Source organism: Pinus tabuliformis, chromosome 9 (genome assembly GCF_031772625.1).
Source record: "Pinus tabuliformis cultivar Carrire ecotype Pingquan chromosome 9, CPIR1, whole genome shotgun sequence".
Lineage (NCBI taxonomy): Eukaryota > Viridiplantae > Streptophyta > Pinopsida > Pinales > Pinaceae > Pinus > Pinus tabuliformis.
The window spans coordinates 1,524,758,941-1,524,778,570 of NC_142307.1; the positions used below are offsets into that span (position 1 = coordinate 1,524,758,941).

The 19,630-nt window shown below is 35.2% G+C and overlaps 1 protein-coding gene across 1 annotated transcript; it reads right to left on the minus strand.

Moving 5' to 3' along the window:
- Nucleotides 1–14,402: 14,402 nt before the first annotated feature.
- On the minus strand, nt 14,403–15,925 carry LOC149154411 (LOB domain-containing protein 11-like). Its single transcript, XM_089444138.1, has 3 exons — nt 15,704–15,925; nt 15,422–15,610; nt 14,403–14,903 (listed from the first exon to the last, which is right to left on the minus strand). The coding sequence occupies exons 1-3, from the start codon at nt 15,923–15,925 to the stop codon at nt 14,568–14,570; spliced, it is 747 nt and encodes a 248-aa protein (XP_089300264.1). The 3' UTR covers nt 14,403–14,567.
- Between the last annotated feature and the right edge of the window lie 3,705 nt (nt 15,926–19,630).

Genomic DNA, 19,630 nt, shown 5'->3' on the forward strand with positions numbered 1-19,630 from the left:
TGAAGGCAGTCGGGAGGCGGTCAGAGGAATAATGCGAGGGAACCGGGTCGATGCGATACCGCGATCACCGATATCGATGGATCGCTATCAACGAACACAATGGAGCAGGGCCTATGTATATATGTGGTGTGATATGTTGATCACCGATGATCAGGTCGGCGAATCGGTATCGTCGATGACCGGACCCGACGGTAATATGAACAGGGTTTGATATATTTTGAAATCCACTGAAAGGCATTTTTTTATGTATTTTCCTATATTTCGCTATTAAACGAAAATACAAAGGGGAAGCGATATGCAATGATAGAGGTCGATCAAAGCGATTAGAGATTGGCAAATCAGAGCATAATAATACAAAGGGGAAACCTTGGAATAAGGCATTGCGACTTGCGATAGTGACACATAGGCATAGTTTTAAAAAACGGTCATTCCGAAACAGAAATGGCCGAGTTGGTTCGTTCCATTGCCCGTCGGAGTGACTCAGCAGAAAAAACGGCTCGGTTGGCTGAGTCAGCCATGACTCGGCCGAGTCATTAAATGACTCGGCCAAGTCATGGCTGACTCGGCCAACTCGGCCGTTTCCCGTACTGACTTGGCCGAGTCATAAACAGCGGCTTGTAACCCACTAAAACAGTGATTTAACATTATTTTAATGAAATTTTAAGGGGTTTGCTGATTGGTTTGGACTTCAAGGTGTTTTATGAATTAGCTAAATGTTATTTGGGGTCCAGTTCCTCCTCCCAAACCCTATTTAACACACTCAAATGCTCTCATTCTATCACAGGAATCTCATGCATTTGAATGACAACTTCTTTGAGAGTTAGTGAGCAGTTCTTGAGCTTGTTTTTGGAGCAGCAGTGAGGAGTCTTGGGGGAGCATTGTAGCTGGAGTGAGGAGCTTCTTGGGCATCCATTTGGAGTAGCATTGAGGAGTTGATTCTTGGAGCAAGCTTGAGGAGGCAGTTTGTGCCTGGAGGTATTTTTTTTCACCTCTATAAATCTGTTTTTGCTTGTTAAATTTTAGATGCATATCTAGAAAGCCTAGAGAGTGTTTTTTGTCAAAGAAATGAACATTGAACCAATGTTTTTTTTTTTTCATTTTCAGATTGTTTGCTTTCATTTCCTAGTCAAAAAATGCCACCTAGAGCGAGAGATCCTACTTGGGCATATGTTGAAATGGTTGATAGTCAGATGCAATGCAAATTTTACCATAGGAAAATTAAGGAAGGTCCTGGGGGCATTAATAGGCTGAAACAACACTTGGCAGGGATTAGAGGCCAAATTACCCCATGTACCTCACTAGAAATTGGGGAGATTAGGAAGCATTTTTTGGCCAACTTTGAGAAATTTAAAGAAGATAAGGCAAGGCAAAGAGACATACAGGCTGAAATTGGGAGGAAGAGGGAGATACAAAAAATGATGGCTACCAAACCCCATTATGATTTTCAGGGTTCTTCCTCTATCCCTCAAGCTGATACATCCAACCCTTTCCGATATGTTCCTCCCTCTTTTGGTTCTGTTGAAGATAAGGGAAAGGGTAGAATGAAAAAGGGTGATGTGACTATCAAAAGTTATTTCACTCCCTCCTCTCCATTAGATGCACATGGTCCTGAAGTTAGTAAAAATCAAATGCATCCCACTTGAGATGACCATTGGAAGAAAGAATTGAGGGAGACTGCTTGTGAGTACATAGCTATATGGTGGTATGATGCTGATATCCCCTTTAATGCTGCTCGTTCACCATATTATGAGCCTATGTTTGATGCCATACATGCTGCTGGAAAAGGCTTCAAAGGCCCTACTATGCATGAGCTAAGGGGGTATCGTTTGCAGAAAGAAATTCAATCCATTAATGAGTATTTGAAAGAGTTCAAGGACTCATGGGCAAGAACATGATGTACCATCATGTCAGATGGATGGACTGATCAAAGAAACCGTACCATCATAAACTTTCTTGTCTTCTGCCCACGGGGAACCATGTTTTTAAAATCAGTTGATGCATTTGATAAGTAAAAGATGGGCAATTGTTGTTTCAGCTATTGGATCAGGTTGTTGAGGAGGTGGGGGTGGCTAATGTTGTTCAAGTCATCACAGATAATGCCTCTAACTATGTTCTTGCTGGTAAACTGTTAGAGGAAAAACACAAGACCATCTTTTGGACCCCATGTGCTGCACATTGCATAGACCTCATGCTTGAGGATATTGGAAAAATAGAGTGGGTCAAAAACACTATAGATCATGCCAAAAGAATAACAAAATTTATCTACAACCATACATTGATTTTGAGCCTCATGAGGAAACACACTACGGGCAAGGATATTATTAGGCCTGCCATCACTAGATTTGCTACACATTTTTTGACATTGCAATCTATGCTTTCCCAACATAGAAACTTGCAAAAAATGTTTTCCAGTGATGAATGGAATCAAAGCAATTGGTCTAACAAACCGGAAGGCAAATAATTGAAAAGGAAAGTCTATGAAGAAACTTTTTGGAGAAAGGCAGCAGAGATTGTGAAGCTTGTTGAGCCACTAGTTAAGGTGTTGCAGTTGGTGGATGGGGAAAGGTTGGCTATGGGCTTCATTTATGAGGCTATGGATCAAGCAAAGGAGCAAATAAAGATGGTATACAAGGATAGAGTGGCAAAGTATGGGCCCATTTTGGCAATCATTGATGAAAGATGGAACAATCAACTCCATGGCCCTATACATGTAGCTGGGTATTTTTTGAACTCATGGTATCATTATAAAGCTAAGGAGTCAGGAGCTTTGAGGGGGGAGGTCAGATATGAACTGAATGATTGCATTGATCACATGATCCCATTGGAGTCTGATCAGCTGGAGATACACCAACAGGTCACAACCTTCAGCAATGCATTAAGTACCTTTGGGAAGAACCTAGCAAAGATTGCAAGAGAAGCAGATGAGCCAGGTAAACAAAAATTTCAATTTTCAAATTCTTAATAGTTTTACTTTTTTTTTTAAGTTTTTTAAATCGTTTATAATTTGAAAGTTAGATATAATTTGTAATTTGTTGAGCTAACTCATTACACTCCTATGTTTTTTGCAGCACAATGGTGGGAGGCCTTTGGTGGCCATTGTCCTGAATTGCAAAGGTTTGAAATTCATATTTTGAGTCAAACTTGCAATGCATCTGGGTGTGAGTGCAATTGGTCTGTCTTTGAGAGGATTCACACAAAGAAGAGAAACTGTTTGGATAAAAAACGGTTAAATGATCTAGTTTATGTCCAATACAACCTCTGGCTCAAATGAAACCATTTGCTAAACAAAAGACCTGATTCAGATCCCATTGTGTTGGAAGACATTGATCCAACATCAAATTGGGTAGTGGAGAGTTGTCCAGCAGAGTTTGATCCTGATGAGGATCTTGATTCAGATTTAGATATCGAGACATCAGTTTAACTTGAACATGTTGTTCAGTTGAATGCAGATCCCAATCCACCAACCTCGGTCTCACAGCCAGCAAGGACTCCAGTTGTAGGTGCTTCCTCTGCTCAGCCACGATAGAAGCACAACCGCATATCTACTCTATCTCAACTTGCATCTGCTGCAGTTGCACAGCCTGCTAGTGGTACCACTTCTACAGTTGCAGTTGGAGATGACGATGATGATGAGGAGCCATGGGGCCCCCTGTTTGACTCTGATGATGATGATCCAGAGATTGATCGACATGATCTTGGCTCCTCTGGCAGTAGCTACTAGCCAGTAGTACTAGTACTGGAGTCTGGTCACCATCACAGTTTACTTTTGTTGTAGAGGTCATTTCTAGCCTCCTTGGTTGTTTTTTTTTGTTTTGAGTCTTTGATCATGTATGATAGTTGACTATGTATTGCCATTAGGTACCATTTTGATATAATGGATTGGTTCATGAGCCTACTTTGATCATATGTTGTCTTCCATCTATATTATAATCTTGTGTGTTTGGAAACATGAATGAAAATCTTTAAAATTATGTTTAAAATCTTTAAAATTATGTTTTTTTATGAAAAAAATAAATATTTAATGTATTTTTTACAATGACCGAGTCATTGAAATCGAGCCAGCCGAGTCATTACTGTTTCGGAATCGGATTCGGAGTCAATCCTCGGTCGAGTCGGAGTCGGAGTCGGAGTTTTAAAACTATGCTCATAGGCGGACCCGAGAGAAGAATAAGGCACAGTAATGAATGTTTGAAGTCTAGATGAACTGTGTTTTGGAGGATTTTTTGTGTTTTTGTATCGTTTTCCTGTGTTAATAGAAAACGACTGTTTCAAGGATTTTGAAAACCCAATGCGCTCATCCGTTGTGGAATAGGTGGCATTCATCCCTAAGGGAATTTAGTAATCAGCAGTGTCATTTTGGCTTCAAAGCCACAGATGTTAAAGACAGAGGGGTGGGCTGAGTTGAGGGCTGTTGAATTGATTTTTGGTTGTTGTTGTTGACTTCTGGGGGTTTTTGTTGCTGAAAGTGAAGCCAAGGCAGGAAGCCAAGGTGAAAGAGGTAGCGTAGAAGCCAAAGAGGCAGCGTAGAAGCAAAAGGCAATCAGGGGAGTCACTTGGAGTTTAAGTGAAAAGCCCAGAGAGAGCTGTAACCTAATAGATGGGAAAAAGAAGCCAGAGCCAAGAGCCAAGAGCTAGAACCAAGAGCCAAGAGCCAGAGCCAAGGGATAAGATGGTGTCTAAACCCACTATTTATGTGTAGAACAACAGGATTTGACCCAAAGAGCTTGTAAAAAGGACTTATACCATAATCCCAGAGAGCCTAGTTGAGTTGACTAGATCTCATGGAGATGTAGCCCAAGAGTTGTGGGTGAACTCCTAGTTAAAATGTTGTCTTATGTGTTTGTTTTTACTGTTGTTTTATTTACTATTATATGTATTTATATATCAATTTCAGCATGCTAATTTACAGGACAACAACAGAAATTAAAGCAAGTAATGAATTGAAAACAAATACAAGCATACACCCATATTTCCAAGAATTTCTTAATTCCGCATTGGTTAATCATTAAGACTTGGGAAAATTTAAAGCTTTGGAAGTGGGAGAGGTTCTTTTAACTTAGACAAGAAGCCTAAGTGCCCCATTTTCAGATCACCTTAGATGTCATCTTTCGTCTTACTAATCCCGACACTGCTAAACTAGTCGAGATCAACCTTACTTCCACTTTCTTCTGTTTCGAAGGTGAGTTCTATGAACAAACCTGTGGTGTAGCCATGGGCTAACCCATATCCGCTATTGTTGCTAACTGTTTATGGAGGATTTTGAATCCAAAGCTTTGGCCTTAGCTATTTTTAAACCGAAACTTTGGAAAAGATTTGTAGACGCTACGTGCTCTATTTGGCAGCATGGTCCGAATATGTTGGGTCCCTATAATACTAGTGATTACCCCATTACTATTGTAGTTATACCCCTTATTTATATTGTTGTACCCCTATTACCCCCATATTTTATTTCTGTGCCCCATAGAATCCCTCTATTGTTATTTTTGTGGCTTTATATTATTATTGTTAGGTCGCCTGGATTATATTGTGACTCCTTAGACTCCTATATATAGAAAGGAGGTTTTGTCATTTGTATCATCCAAGAATTGTTCATTTATGTAATGTAAAGGAGGTTTCCCCCTCGAAGAGGCTGAATTCTAAGGCGTTGATCTATCTTTTCTATCTTTTCTTGAGCTGGTTTCATAACATTTGGTATCAGAGCTTTGGATTCTAGGGTTTCGCTGCTCCAAACAGGTCATCGTGGCATTTTCGCTATAACTTTTTTTCTGTGACGTTTCAGAAGTTGCAAAAAAAACCCATTTGAGAAGAAATCGCGCTGAACCTTGGGTCCGAATTTCAGAGCTTTTCGCGCGATATTTGCGGAGATATGATCTGAGGAAGTTGGTCTTTTTGCAGACTCCTGAATTACATTCAAAACAGGTGACCTGGGGAAAATCGTCATAACTTTCTCTCTGGGGATCGGATTGAAATTTCGTAAGAAGGTACAGAAAGAGGACGGACTGTAGTTTCTTGTGTGTGTGTTTCAGATTCAAAGGTTGAAACAGTGACTCGTGGCACGTCGTACAAGTTCGCTCTACTGAACTAGTCTAAAAGCAAGTCACTGTGGGAGATTTCACATAACTCTTCCTTGGAGAATCCAATTTGGCTCAGACTTGTGGCATTGGAAAGAGGACACAGAAGGCTACTACAGGTAGCAATTTCAGAACTGGATGATCCGAAATTACAGAGATACATCAGATTCAATATCAGGCTTCTATAAAGTGAAAAAAGGTGTGTAGTTTTTTTTTAAATTTTTGTGTAAGCTTGGTTTAACGGAATTCAAAGGGCATAGTAAAGCATTATTATCGGTAACTGATGCCCCGAGGAAAGAAAATGCAAACACCTAGTAAGGAACCTGAAAGCTCTAGCATGACTCATGAAGAAGAGGAAGAAATGCTACATGATATATCAAAATTACAAGAACAAGTGCAACAAATGTCACGCTCACAAAAGCTAACAGAAGCTAAGATAAGTGGCGTGGAATCTAAGATAAAGGGCATGGAAGCTAAGATGGATGATTCGAAGACAGATTTGAAGAGAGACATGGCAGATTTGAAGATAGATTTGAAGACAGACATGGAAGAATTGAAGAAGTTGCTACAAGAAAGGGTCACTAATGGTGAAAAGGTAGTAAAGGAAACTCATGATGAGAACAAAAGAAATGTTAATCATGATTCCATAGACGCTAATGTTGGATCGAAGAATCACCATATTCCAAAAATCGATATGAGGAAGTTTGATGGCAAGGATCCCGCCACATGGATATTACAGATGGAGCAATTCTTCGATCTCAATAATGTGCAAAACACACAAAAGGTACGTATGGAAACTGTATATTTGGAACCAAATCAGTTTGTATGGTATCAATGGCTTTGTTCTCGTAAACAATTTATCACTTGGGCAATTTTTACGGAAGAATTGATAGCACATTATGAAGATACAAAAAGCAACACTTTTTTTAGCCAATTGATAAGTCTCAAACAAAAGGGTTCAATAATGGAGCACATTGAGGAGTTCCAAAAATTGAACATAAGGGTAAAAGATATTCCAGAGGAGCATAGGATTGATGTGTTCATAGGGTCTTTAAAGGATAATATCCAACATGATGTTCGCCTTTGGGAACCTGATTCATTAGAGAAGGCATTCAGGTTAGCAAGAAAAATGGAAAGCAAAATTATGGCAACTAGGAAGCATACCACTCACAACTATAAAGACGGAAGTGTTGTTGCCCCTAGTCTTCCACAACCTATAAGGTTGACACCACAACAATTGGAAGAAAAAAGAGCAAAAGGGCTTTGTTACAGTTGTGATAGCAAATACACTAAAGGTCATAAGTGTGCTGAGAAGAAATTATTCTACATAGATTGTGAAGAGGAAGAAGAAAAGGAGCAAGAAAGGTCAAAAGAAGAAGATATACTCCAGGAACAAAGCCTAGATGAAGAACAAATAAATCCGACCATATCTTGTAATGCATTGGCGGGAATTACCACTCCTCAAACCATCAAGATAGAAGGACAAATCAAGAAGAAAAAGGTAATAGTGTTGATTGATTCAGGAAGCACCCACAATTTTATTCATTGTAGGGTAGCAAAAGAATTGAATTGCTTCCTATATCCAGCACCAGAGTGTCAAGTGATGATTGCAAATGGAGGAACAATAAATTGCTCTGGAAAGTGCCATAATATCAAGCTATCCATGGGAGAATATGTATTGACTAGCCCAATGCTTTCCATTCCAATGGGAGGTGCTGATGTTGTACTAGGAGTCCAATGGCTACAATCCTTGGGTACAATAGCTTTTAATTTTCAAGAACTTTTCATCAAATTTTCTACGGAAGGAAAGGAAGTTGAATTAAGGGGTATTGCAGGGAAACCAGGAAAGATAATCAGCTCTAATGGCATGACAAAGCTTCTAAAAAAGGAGCAAAGAGGTGTAATTGCACAATTATGTTCGCTAGATGTTTCCACATTGGAATCATCTATTTCTCCAGATCTCCAAAAAGTCCTGGACAATCATTCCAAGGTATTTGAGACTCCCAAAGGTCTCCCACCTATGCGTGATCATGATCATGCTATTCATCTGATTCCAGGAAGTGTTCCTCCAAACATCAGGCCGTACAGATATCCCTATGTCCAAAAAAGTGAAATTGAACGTATGGTTGCAGAAATGCTAGAGGCTGGTATAATTCAACCGAGTCAAAGTTCTTTCTCAGCTCCAGTAGTATTGGTGCACAAGAAGGATGGATCATGGCGCATGTGTCCGGATTATAGGGAGCTCAACAAGCTCACTATTAAAGATAAGTTCCCCATTCCTGTTATTGATGAATTACTGGATGAATTGCATGGATCAATTTACTTCACCAAGTTGGATCTTCGTTCGGGATATCATCAAATCAGAATGAAGATTGAAGACATTCCGAAAACGACATTTAGAACTCATGAGGGTCATTATGAATTTTTGGTCATGCCTTTTGGCCTTACCAATGCACCTTCAACATTTCAAGGTTTGATGAATTCAATTTTCAAACCATTCCTTAGAAAATTTGTGTTAGTATTTTTTGATGATATACTAATCTACAGCAAGTCTTGGAAGGATCATGTTGAACATGTTGACAGGGTGCTACAACTATTGGAGGAGAAACAATTATATGCAAAAAGATCCAAATGTTTCTTTGGAGTCCAGGAGGTGGAATATTTGGGTCATATTGTATCTCATGAAGGAGTTAAGGTAGACCCTAGCAAAATTAAAGCCATTAAGGAATGGAAAATCCCCACATCCATAAAGCATCTGCGAGGATTTCTTGGGTTGACAGGGTATTATCGCAAGTTTGTTAAGAATTATGGGAGAATAGCAGCACCTCTAACAACATTATTGAAGAAAGATTCATTTTCATGGACTCCGGAAGCAACAAAGGCCTTTGAACATCTTAAAGAGGCAATGTGCCAAGCACCGGTCTTAGCTACACCGGACTTCACAAAAACCTTTATTGTGGAATGTGATGCTTCAGGAAATGGAATTGGTGTTGTTCTAATGCAAGATGAAAGACCCATTGCTTTTGAAAGTCGTCCAATCAAGGGAAAGTTTTTAAGCAAAGCTATTTATGAGAAGGAAATGTTGGCAATACTCCATGCACTTAAGAAATGGCGACCCTACCTAATGGGAAGACACTTCAAGGTAAAAACGGATCATGATAGCCTTAAATACTTTTTAGAACAAAGATTATCCTCTGAAGAGCAACAAAAGTGGGTCACAAAGATGTTGGGTTATGACTTTGAAATCATCTACAAAAAAGGGAAGCAAAATGTGGTGGCAGATGCACTCTCAAGAAAGGATGAGGATGTGGAAGCATTGTTGTGTGCCATTTCTATTATCCAACCAGATTGGATAAACGAAGCAAGGGAGGAATGGAAGAATGACGAAGAAGTGTGGGCACTTATTCGAAAGCTACAACAAGATTCCAGTACTTCTGATACATTTAGCTGGCAAAATGATTCGTTATGGTACAAAGATCGCTTATACCTCTGTAAGAATTCCCAGCTAAAACAAAAGATTCTTATGGAATTGCACACTTCTCCCTTAGGAGGGCACTCAGGATTTTTAAAAACTTACCACAGGGTTAAGAAGGAATTTTTTTGGGATGGCCTTAAATCAGATATTCAAAAGTTTGTGGCGGAATGTTTGGTTTGCCAGCAAAATAAAGTTGAAACAATTAAGACACCGGGTCTATTACAACCTTTATCCATTCCAAGCCAACGTTGGGAGGAGGTTTCAATGGATTTTATCACAGGTTTACCCAAGTCTGAGGGAAAGAGTGTCATCATGGTGGTAGTTGACAGACTTACCAAGTATGCACACTTTTGTGCATTATCACATCCATTTAAAGCCAGTACAGTTTCTACTGCATTTATGGAAACAGTTCAAAAGCTACATGGAAACCCAAAGATTATTGTAAGTGACAGAGATCCCATTTTCACTGGAAATTTTTGGACAGAATTATTTTCTTGTCTTGGTACTCAGTTAGCTCATAGCTCATCTTATCATCCTCAATCTGATGGGCAAACTGAGATAGTAAACAAATGTTTGGAAGGATATCTTCGTTGCTTTGTATCTGATAAACAGACACAATGGGTCAAATGGTTGCCTCTGGCTGAATGGTGGTATAACACTTCCTTCCATACAGCAACAAAAATGACCCCATTTATGGCACTTTATGGGTATCAACCACCATCCATCACATCATATTTAAGAGAAAATTCTAAGGTTCAGGCAGTGGAACATCACATCGAACATCAACAACAAGTCCTCCAACTCTTAAAGGATAACCTCGTGTTGGCACAAAATAGAATGAAACAACAGGCAGATCAACATCGCAGTGAAAGAAGTTTTGATGTAGGTGATTGGGTATTCCTACGGCTACAACCATATAAGCAAATGTCCCTAAAGCAAGCTAAGAAGGATAATAAATTATCACCAAAGTATTATGGTCCGTACAAGGTGTTGCAAAAGATTGGTACTATGGCATACAAATTGGAGCTTCCTGCAGCTTCTCGATTGCACCCAGTTTTCCATGTTTCATGTTTAAAGAAGGTTATAGGTGACAAGCTCCCAATTCAAACAATATTGCCAGAACTTGACGAGGAAGGAAAAATTATATTGGAACCGGAAGCAGTCACAGAAACAAGAACTCGACAGCTACGAAATCGATCAATTTCAGAGTATCTTATCAAGTGGAAGAACTTATCCGCTGAAGATTCCACATGGGAGGATGAGAATTTTATGCAGAAGTATCCAGAACTACTCAAGCGTTGAGGACAACACTTTTTTGAAGGAGAGGGGCATGTTGGGTCCCTATAATACTAGTGATTACCCCATTACTATTGTAGTTATACCCCTTATTTATATTGTTGTGCCCCTATTACCCCCATATTGTTATTCTGTGCCCCATAGAATCCCTCTATTGTTATTTTTGTGGCTTTATATTATTATTGTTAGGTCGGCTGGATTATATTGTGACTCCTTAGACTCCTATATATAGAAAGGAGGTTTTGTCATTTGTATCATCCAAGAATTGTTCATTTATGTAATGTAAAGGAGGTTGCCCCCTCGAAGAGGCTGAATTCTAAGGCGTTGATCTATCTTTTCTATCTTTTCTTGAGCTGGTTTCATAACAGAATAAGTTAGATCTCTTCTTTCAACATCTTAATAATCAATCTAGCTCCATTAAGTTTACCATGGAGAAAGAAATCAATAGTTGCCTCCCTTTCCTTGATGTCCTCATTTCTAAGAAAGAGGATGGCTCATTTTCCCATCAGTATTTCAGAAGAAAACTCATACGGAGCAATATTTTCATGCGAGTTCCCATCATTTCCTTGCTCATAAATTGGGTGTTCTATGCACTCTAGCTACCCGTGCTATGAGGGTTTTTGATGTTGACCATTTTTCCATAGAGGAATCCCATCTCTTGAAGGTTTTTGCTAATAATGGTTACAGTAAGAAACAAGGCCTTAAAGCCTTCCTCAAATCCAACAAAAGTCCTAAGGTTAAAACAAATCCTAAGGATCTAGTTATGGGATTAACCTCCCTTTCATCCAAGGGACGACTGATAGGATTGCAAGAATCCTCAGAAAGCACAACATTCCCTCTACCTTTCGACCCCTTAACATCATCAAAAGTTCCTTGAGATAAGCAAAAGACCCTGTGGACCCCAAGGATATGAAGGGTGTTTATGTCATCCCATGCTCTTGTGGAACTTCATACATTGGTGAAACTGGTCGTTCTATTAATCAAAGGATTAAGGAACACGCTGCCGATATTAAGCATGGAAGGACCTGCTCTTCGGCCTTAGCAGAGCATGCTGAGAAAACCAAGCATCAGATATGCATTGAAGAGGCTAAGGTCATTGCTAAGATTTCTCAATTTCATCACCGTAAATTTAGGGAAGCCATTGAAATTGAGAGGAGGCCAAGTAATCTTAATAGAGACGACGGTTGGAAAATCAACAGTTGTTGGATTCCAACCCTTTCCTCTTAGTTCCTTCCCTTTCTTGTCTCTTTTTTTGGTTTCTCTTCCCCTGAGGTTTTTTTTTTCCAAGAGCAAAGGAAATGAAAATTAATTAAGAATAAAAATCCTTAATTCATTTATTTATTTATCTTTTTATTTTTATAATTTTAATTAGTTTATAAAAGTACATTTATATCTACTATCTATGAAACAAAAAATAGACAACTAAAATCTAGGAACAAAAAATAATTAGAATACATTCAAATTTAATTCATAATTATTCAAAAAATTATATCTATATATCTATATATATATATATATATATATATATATATATATATATATATATATATATATATAAAATACAAATTTCATTTATAACTAGATAACTAGACCAAGATAATTAATTTATCAATACATAGTATATTTGACTTAAATAATTTAACATTATTCATTTAGCTTAGTTAGTGTTTCATTTATAATAATAATAATAAATTGACTTATAAAGATCATATTGAACATATAATTGAAATAAGTTTAGGACATAAACATGTTTCATTTATACCAAGATAATTAATTTATAACTAAATAATATATCTATTTAATATTATTTGACTCGATTATCTCAATATTATTATTTTTTACATTTAATTCATTAATTCATTTGACTTAATTATTAATTAAAAAAAATGACTTATAAGCATCAAGTTGGTGTTTATAGGTTTATAATTATACACTATATTTGATTTATTATTTTATTATTAATTATTAACAAATAATAGTATTTTGTCCCATTTATCCTATCCAGTCAAAAATAACAGTTTTTGTTTCCCCTATACTTGTTACATGGTCCTCACTCCTTATTTAACTTGAAGCTATGATTTGATGGTGATGATGAACCACATTTTTTAGTTGTTTCTGCTATAGTTGTTACATGGTCTTGACTCCTTGTTTAACTCGAAGCTATGATCTGATGGTGATAATGAACCACACTGATTGGTTTGAAACGTGTTGACCTCATTTTACCAATGTGATTTCTTCCAAAAATATCTTCAAATAATATATATATTTTTTGTTATTTTATAATTTGATTACTTTCATTTTACAGTTTGATTATTTAACTAAATAATATTCATATATTTTATATGATAAATTAATTAAAATCTAAAACTAAAATTAAAAATGATTGTAAACCTACACTCTATAACTATTATAAAAACTAAAAAATAGATTTCATTACCATAATAATAAAAAAACAAAAAAAACAAAACAAAGGTACATAATAAACATCAAATAAATTTCCATTTTAGAATATTATAAATATTATATTTACTTTCCATATTTAATAAAAGTATATTATTAAAAAGTTTGATTTTAAATTTATCAGGTTATTTATTGAACTATATTTATATTATAAAGAGAGTATTTAATTTAATTACCAATACTACAAATAAATTTAAGATTTTGTTAAAAATATTTTTATATAAAAATTGGTGATTATTTAAAAAAAATTACTTCTTAACAAACTTTTAATTAACATTATTGGTAACTTTTTGTTAAAGTTATTATAATTTATTTAGTTTTGTTTTTGACTGGGTATTAGTTTGTTTTTGACCAAAAATTTATGACGTTTATCCATAGTTTAACATTAGGTATTCAATTTTTATTAATATTTACATTTATTTATTTGTAATGTGATTAGTTGAGGTTTTATTATGGGTTCTTTAATAACTTCAATTTCTATTAGTTATTAATTTTTTTTAGTTTTATTTATTTTTTATCTAAGTTTTTAATTTGCTTTTTTTCTATTATTTCTATTTTCATCCATTATAATATTTTCACAGAATTTATTATTGTACTAAAAATATGTTTTTATAAATTTAATTATAAAAAATTATATATATATAAACCGTATTAGTTAATCAGACTTTTTATTTTTTTGTTTTTTGTGATGATATTCAATAATACAATATTTTATTAATTGTTTTATTTTTGTGATAAATTTTTGTCTTTTATTATTATTTTAATTAAACTTATTATGTAACCTTTCCTTGAAAACCTTTCTGCGAAAATAATCTAAATTATCATAGTTATGATAAATCTATAAAAATCCATCAACATAGACAAATCGGGTGGATTGATTTTGTTATTAAATTTACAATTCTTTCTTCGAACCAACAGGAGATTTCATGTATCAAGATGCTCTTTTATTTGCAATTTGATATCAAAGATACACTAGCACATTCCCACTCAGATGATTATTAAAACAATCACGAAGGAAACCCGTTGCCCTGTATACTTTCAGCACTTGCGCTATAGTCTGTTACATGCTAAGGCTCTACAGTAACCCATTCCATTTTGCAGATAGATGTTCACTTAACAGATCGGCAATCAATTTCCACCAACTGGCTGTCTGCTTCATCGTTGTGGCATCGGACACTATCTAGATAATACTGATGAAAGATTTGTTGAGGGCTGGTATATACGTGATAGCCCTCTTCCTAAATGACCGGAATATCCATTCTGTTTTATTTCCAGAATTGCTCCCAAAACGCCAGAGGATCTGCAGACTCTAAGGCAGGCGAGCTCATATTTGTATCTTCACTCGTTTGCGGTGTCGCGCTGTGTAATTTGGGATCCGAATCTTCATGGCATCCTGTAATTAGGGTTAAGAGATTAGCATGTTGCACGCTAATGTTAGCCAGCTCTGCTTGTCTTACAGCCAATTGCGTTTGGAGCTCTGCTACTTTATTCTGGAGGTCATTGATTATGCCTACACAGCCATGTACAGGATCTCGACATCTTTGGCTTGCTTCGTACACCAAGCTGTTTACTGCATCACCTCTCTGCTCGGCCGGAAGATTCTGCAACATGGGTGGTAATATATAATTTCGCAGATAAAAAAATTTGGGTGGTTTTAGTAGGTTCTAATGGTTAAGAATATATAATTTCTCAGGTAAAAATAAAAGAATTGTCAAGTGAATTTAATGATTAAAAATATAATTTGTCACACAAAAAAATCTATATCTAATATTAAAATTACATGTTTTCATTCATAAATCTAATGATTAACAATATATGATTTCATTTCTGTTTCATAAATCTAATAATTAACAATATATGATTTCATTTCTGTTTGGTCGTTTATGGCGGATGAAATAACCTAACCATTAGAAACGTTGAAAACACTACACAGTTTATTAACGGAAATCTTCAACCACAATTCCAATAAAAACACTCATATATCAATTTAAATTAAATCAAATCAAATTAAACTATTGAGTTTGGGAGAGACTAGATTTAGTAGTAGAAAACCAATAATTTTACATTTCACTTATTCTCTTCGTGATCGTAGGCTGCATAATTTAGTAATATAACGAACCTCCAGTAATTTGACAACATGGCCATTTCCGAACACTTTGTGTACCAACATAAATTTGTGGGGATTGCTTTGAGGAAAATAAGGCGCGAGAACGCATTTCTGTGAACACTTCTTTTTCTGGATCTTGCAAGCAGCACACGTAGATGTGGATGATGTTTTTGACTTGGGAGCAGTGACTTCTTCACTCATCTGCAAAACAATTCGAGTCCGTTCTGTTAGCAGTAGCTACCATAGCATTTCTCTCTTTTGTTTCAGTCGGATACTTTCACAAGTATTGATTACCTCTCCGTTGCTGTGTAGTCGGCGCAGTTGTCTCTCCGTTGCTGTGTAGTCGGCGCAGGTGTTTTTTCTAACGAGACGGAATACAGAGAAAATGGAAGAAGTAAAATTCATACGAGGACGAACCTCGTAATTATAGGCAAATAGAAAGCATCTTTCAGATACGAAGGAACGGCGAAGGATAGATTTGTGCGTGTTGACGAGGAAGTCTAGAAAAGCAGTCATTGTTTTGTTAACAGTACACTGAGGAAGCAACATGTAGGTTTCCGCAGTGCCACGTGGACGGGGTTGGATCCATTTAACCAGAATTCTAGTGAAAACGGACCTAGGAAGGATCTCGCCAGGGTTGAAGATTGAGATAGGAAGGATCTCGCTAGGGTTGAAGATTGAGATTGATATTGCTGGAGGAAAAAGATTTTTTTGAAGTTTATAATACAATTGAAACTTTTAGGTGTGCGAGTAAAGTTTTACCATAAACAAGTTATGCTGAATAATAACTTTACAGATTGTATTAAACATGTTAAAATCTAGGAGCTTAGATTATAGTATTTTTTATTTTTGTTTTAATAATTAGGTTGAATTTGGTGTGGTCTTAGTGTTTAAGTTGGGTTAGTGTTATGGAATAAAGTTATATTGAAGTGAGATTTAGTTTGGTTGCTTTGTGAAACGCTTTAATTTTTTTTTTAAAATGTTTTTATTTTCAATTTCTTTTTACGAGGTTTAGATTTAAAAATATAGTTCCCAAGTTTGAATTTGAATTTCGATTGGAATATTATAGGAAATAATTTGATTCCAAAAATTTTAATTTTGAAAAAGCTCGCCAATATATTTTAAAAGATTCATTTATATATTTCAAAATTTACCAAATCCTCTTACAATCTTAGTAAGGGTGCCTCTTGCTTTAGCTTACCCATCTAAGTGCTCTCTCTTAGCTATGAGGAATATAAGCCGCAATCCATTAATATAGAAAGGAGTTTTTGGTCTCCCACTCCTTAGTTTTGATGTCTCCAACCCATATCATTCTGTTTCCTAAAGCCAATCATTGTTTATGGATAATTTGGCCAAATCAAAAAGTTAATGAACATTCAAATTTTTTGGTCTATCATAATTTGATAATTATGCTTGATAATATGAAAACTAAACTGCCTATAAATTATCTAATCGAAATCCAATGTTTAAAAATATTATACATATCACTTACCCATATCACTTATGTTTCTTAAAACCAATCATCACTTATGTTTCTTAAAACCAATCATTTTTTGATGAATGATTCAGCCAAATCAAAAAATTCAGCTAAATCAAAAAATTAATAAATATTCAAATTTTTTAATTTACCAAAATTTAATAACTATGTTTAATAATATGAAAACTAAACACTGGATAAACTAATCTAAACCCAATGAATAAAAAACTTAAACATATCACTTGTAAAAATTAAATTACAAAATTTAAAAAATTCCCCAAAATATCTCCCCATGTGAAAAAAACAAGTGATGTCCTTTTATAATTAGTTTATTAAAGAAAAAGTAACCATAGTAATTGATTTATTAAAGAGAAAGTAACCATTGATGGAATAACTTGGATTTGAGATAGGTTCATTCCGTGCTGAGAGAATCCATAAAAATCCAGGGGTTTTATTGCCTAAGTGGGAAAAGTTATGATTTCTTAAAGAGAAAGTAACCATTGATGGAATAACTTGGATTTGAGATAGGTTCATTCCGTGCCGAGAGAATCCATAAAATGCCAGGGGTTTTATTGCCTAAGTGGGAAAAGTTAAAAGGTCAAAACGTTAACTTTATTATTATGTAAATATCTATTTATGGTGTGAGATTGATCGAAAATTTTTGGTGAATTATATTTAAAAAAACAAACCAATAAATAAATTATTTTAATTAGGAATGGAATTTGATGGATAAATTGTCTGTTATTTAAATATTAAATATATGTAAAATATTTATAAAATTAAAAAAAAAAAATTGAAAAATACATAACTATCAAATTTAATTAGATGTGTAGGTTTTGAAATTTCAACCCTGACTCCGACATCCAAAATCCTACGGATTTGAAATTACTTCCATCTAAGTCAAGCATGGAATAATCCGGGGCCAACGGGGCTTTTCTGGGCCCCACCTCAATGTGTGCTAACCAATCTGAACGAGCGAATTTGACGGATTTCATAGTCAAATTTGATAATGTATATGGTCGAAATATCCGACAGGTTGGCCCGCTCTCCCACTCCATCAACTTTTTGGTCCTTCTCCTGACCGGGCGAAAATAAAGGGAAAAAAAATGGTTCCAGGAGAGCCGATCACGCGAATTATTATTTTTGGTTTCAAATTGTCCATATCGAAGACAGACAGCATAATTCGGGCCCAACAAGGATTTCCGTTACCTCAAATCTGTTTACGCGCCGAATTCAACGGAATTCATAGTAAAATTCCAAAAAAAATTAGAGTCATAGTTTGGAAAGAAAGGTCGCAAAAGAATCCAAATGTTTTGTTGACTCGTTGTAGGAATCCATCCATTGGTTTCTGGAAGAGACAGCCTACCGAATTTTTGGGTTTTTTCGCATACACCAATATACTGGTGAAAGAAATCGTTCCAGCAGAGTTTAAATCTAGCTATTTTATTTTATTTTAATTTAATTAATTAATTAATTAATTTTTTATTTTAAATTGTAGAATGGTCGAATTAATTTGTGTTAATCAATTTTTAAATTTTATTAATTTTTATGTTTGTGTAATTTTGAGTGGCCATGTGTTTTTTTGGTTACAATATAAGTGTAGTTTAACTTATAATTTATAAAAAATTATAGTCTTTTTTTTTCAAGCAAAATTATGTTTTTTTATTGTTTAAAATATATTTTTGAATGCATAAATCAATTCAACACCATGAAAAACTCAAGCGGCACTAGAATTTTACAAGTCAAATGGCTTAAACTCAAGTTTTTAAAAATATTTCCCATATTTGTTAGATTTTAAGCTTCTGTGTAGTTTTTTGGAGTGGTATGATCCGGATTATCCACAGTTTCGTGTTCATTCTGTCGACGTTTCAAACCCCAAAGGGGGTCCATCATCAGGACTAAATATGAAAGAATATGAATGAAAACTTATTTCCCATATTATAATTAAAATTAATTAGAAATAGTCATTTCTTCTATAAATTAGACTATGCAGCCCATTATTTATAGTAATGGGGTATATCTTGAAGTTTAATCTAGAAATATGTGTTAATTAATCTAGAAGTTTAATGGAGTACATTATATATCTCTGCTGAGAAAGGTCATAGACTCAAACCCAAAAAAGTAAAGTATGCACTAACATTCATAGATCTATTTTTAAAAGAAAATAGATAGAGATTTGTATTAAGAAAATATGGATTGGAAGGTTAAAACTTTAACATATTCCTATCTTCTGTTTTTTTTTTTTAAGGAAATAGATAAAGATAAATATTTGTATTAAAAGAATATTGATTGCAAGGTTAGAACTTTAACATATTCCACTCTTCTTTGAGAGTTTGAGATTGAGCACAAAGACTCCAAACCTTCAAACGAATTCCCCATTGACAAAAATACTTCAGTGCTTTTTTAACTAAATATTTTCCAAACAAACCCCAAAATACAAACACATTTACATTTCATTTTTTAATTTGATCTAGTTTGACTTCTTGTTTTTCTTGGAGAAAAATGTTTTCCTTTCTTTCCAACTTGAATCCAACCCATATTTTTTGCAAATTCGGGAAGATTGTTCTTCAACAATTGCATGGTATTTTCCTTGAAATCTTCCTCATCCACCAGACCAACACAAACATATTTCCTTTTCAATGAGATTCCTTGTGATTTCTAGAGATAATCTATTTTCAACTAGGGTTTGCCACTTTTAGCTAATGTTGCATTCAGGGGATCTATGTTGGCAACCAAAGCATCCA

Coding starts and splice junctions, on each gene's coding strand:
- LOC149154411 (XM_089444138.1), bottom strand. CDS start 15,925: ATGACTGCTTTTCTAGACTTCCTCGTCAACACGCACAAATCTATCCTT. Junction 15,611..15,703: donor GACTACACAGCAACGGAGAG/GTAATCAATACT, acceptor ATTGTTTTGCAG/ATGAGTGAAGAAGTCACTGC. Junction 14,904..15,421: donor ATGTTGTCAAATTACTGGAG/GTTCGTTATATT, acceptor CCCATGTTGCAG/AATCTTCCGGCCGAGCAGAG.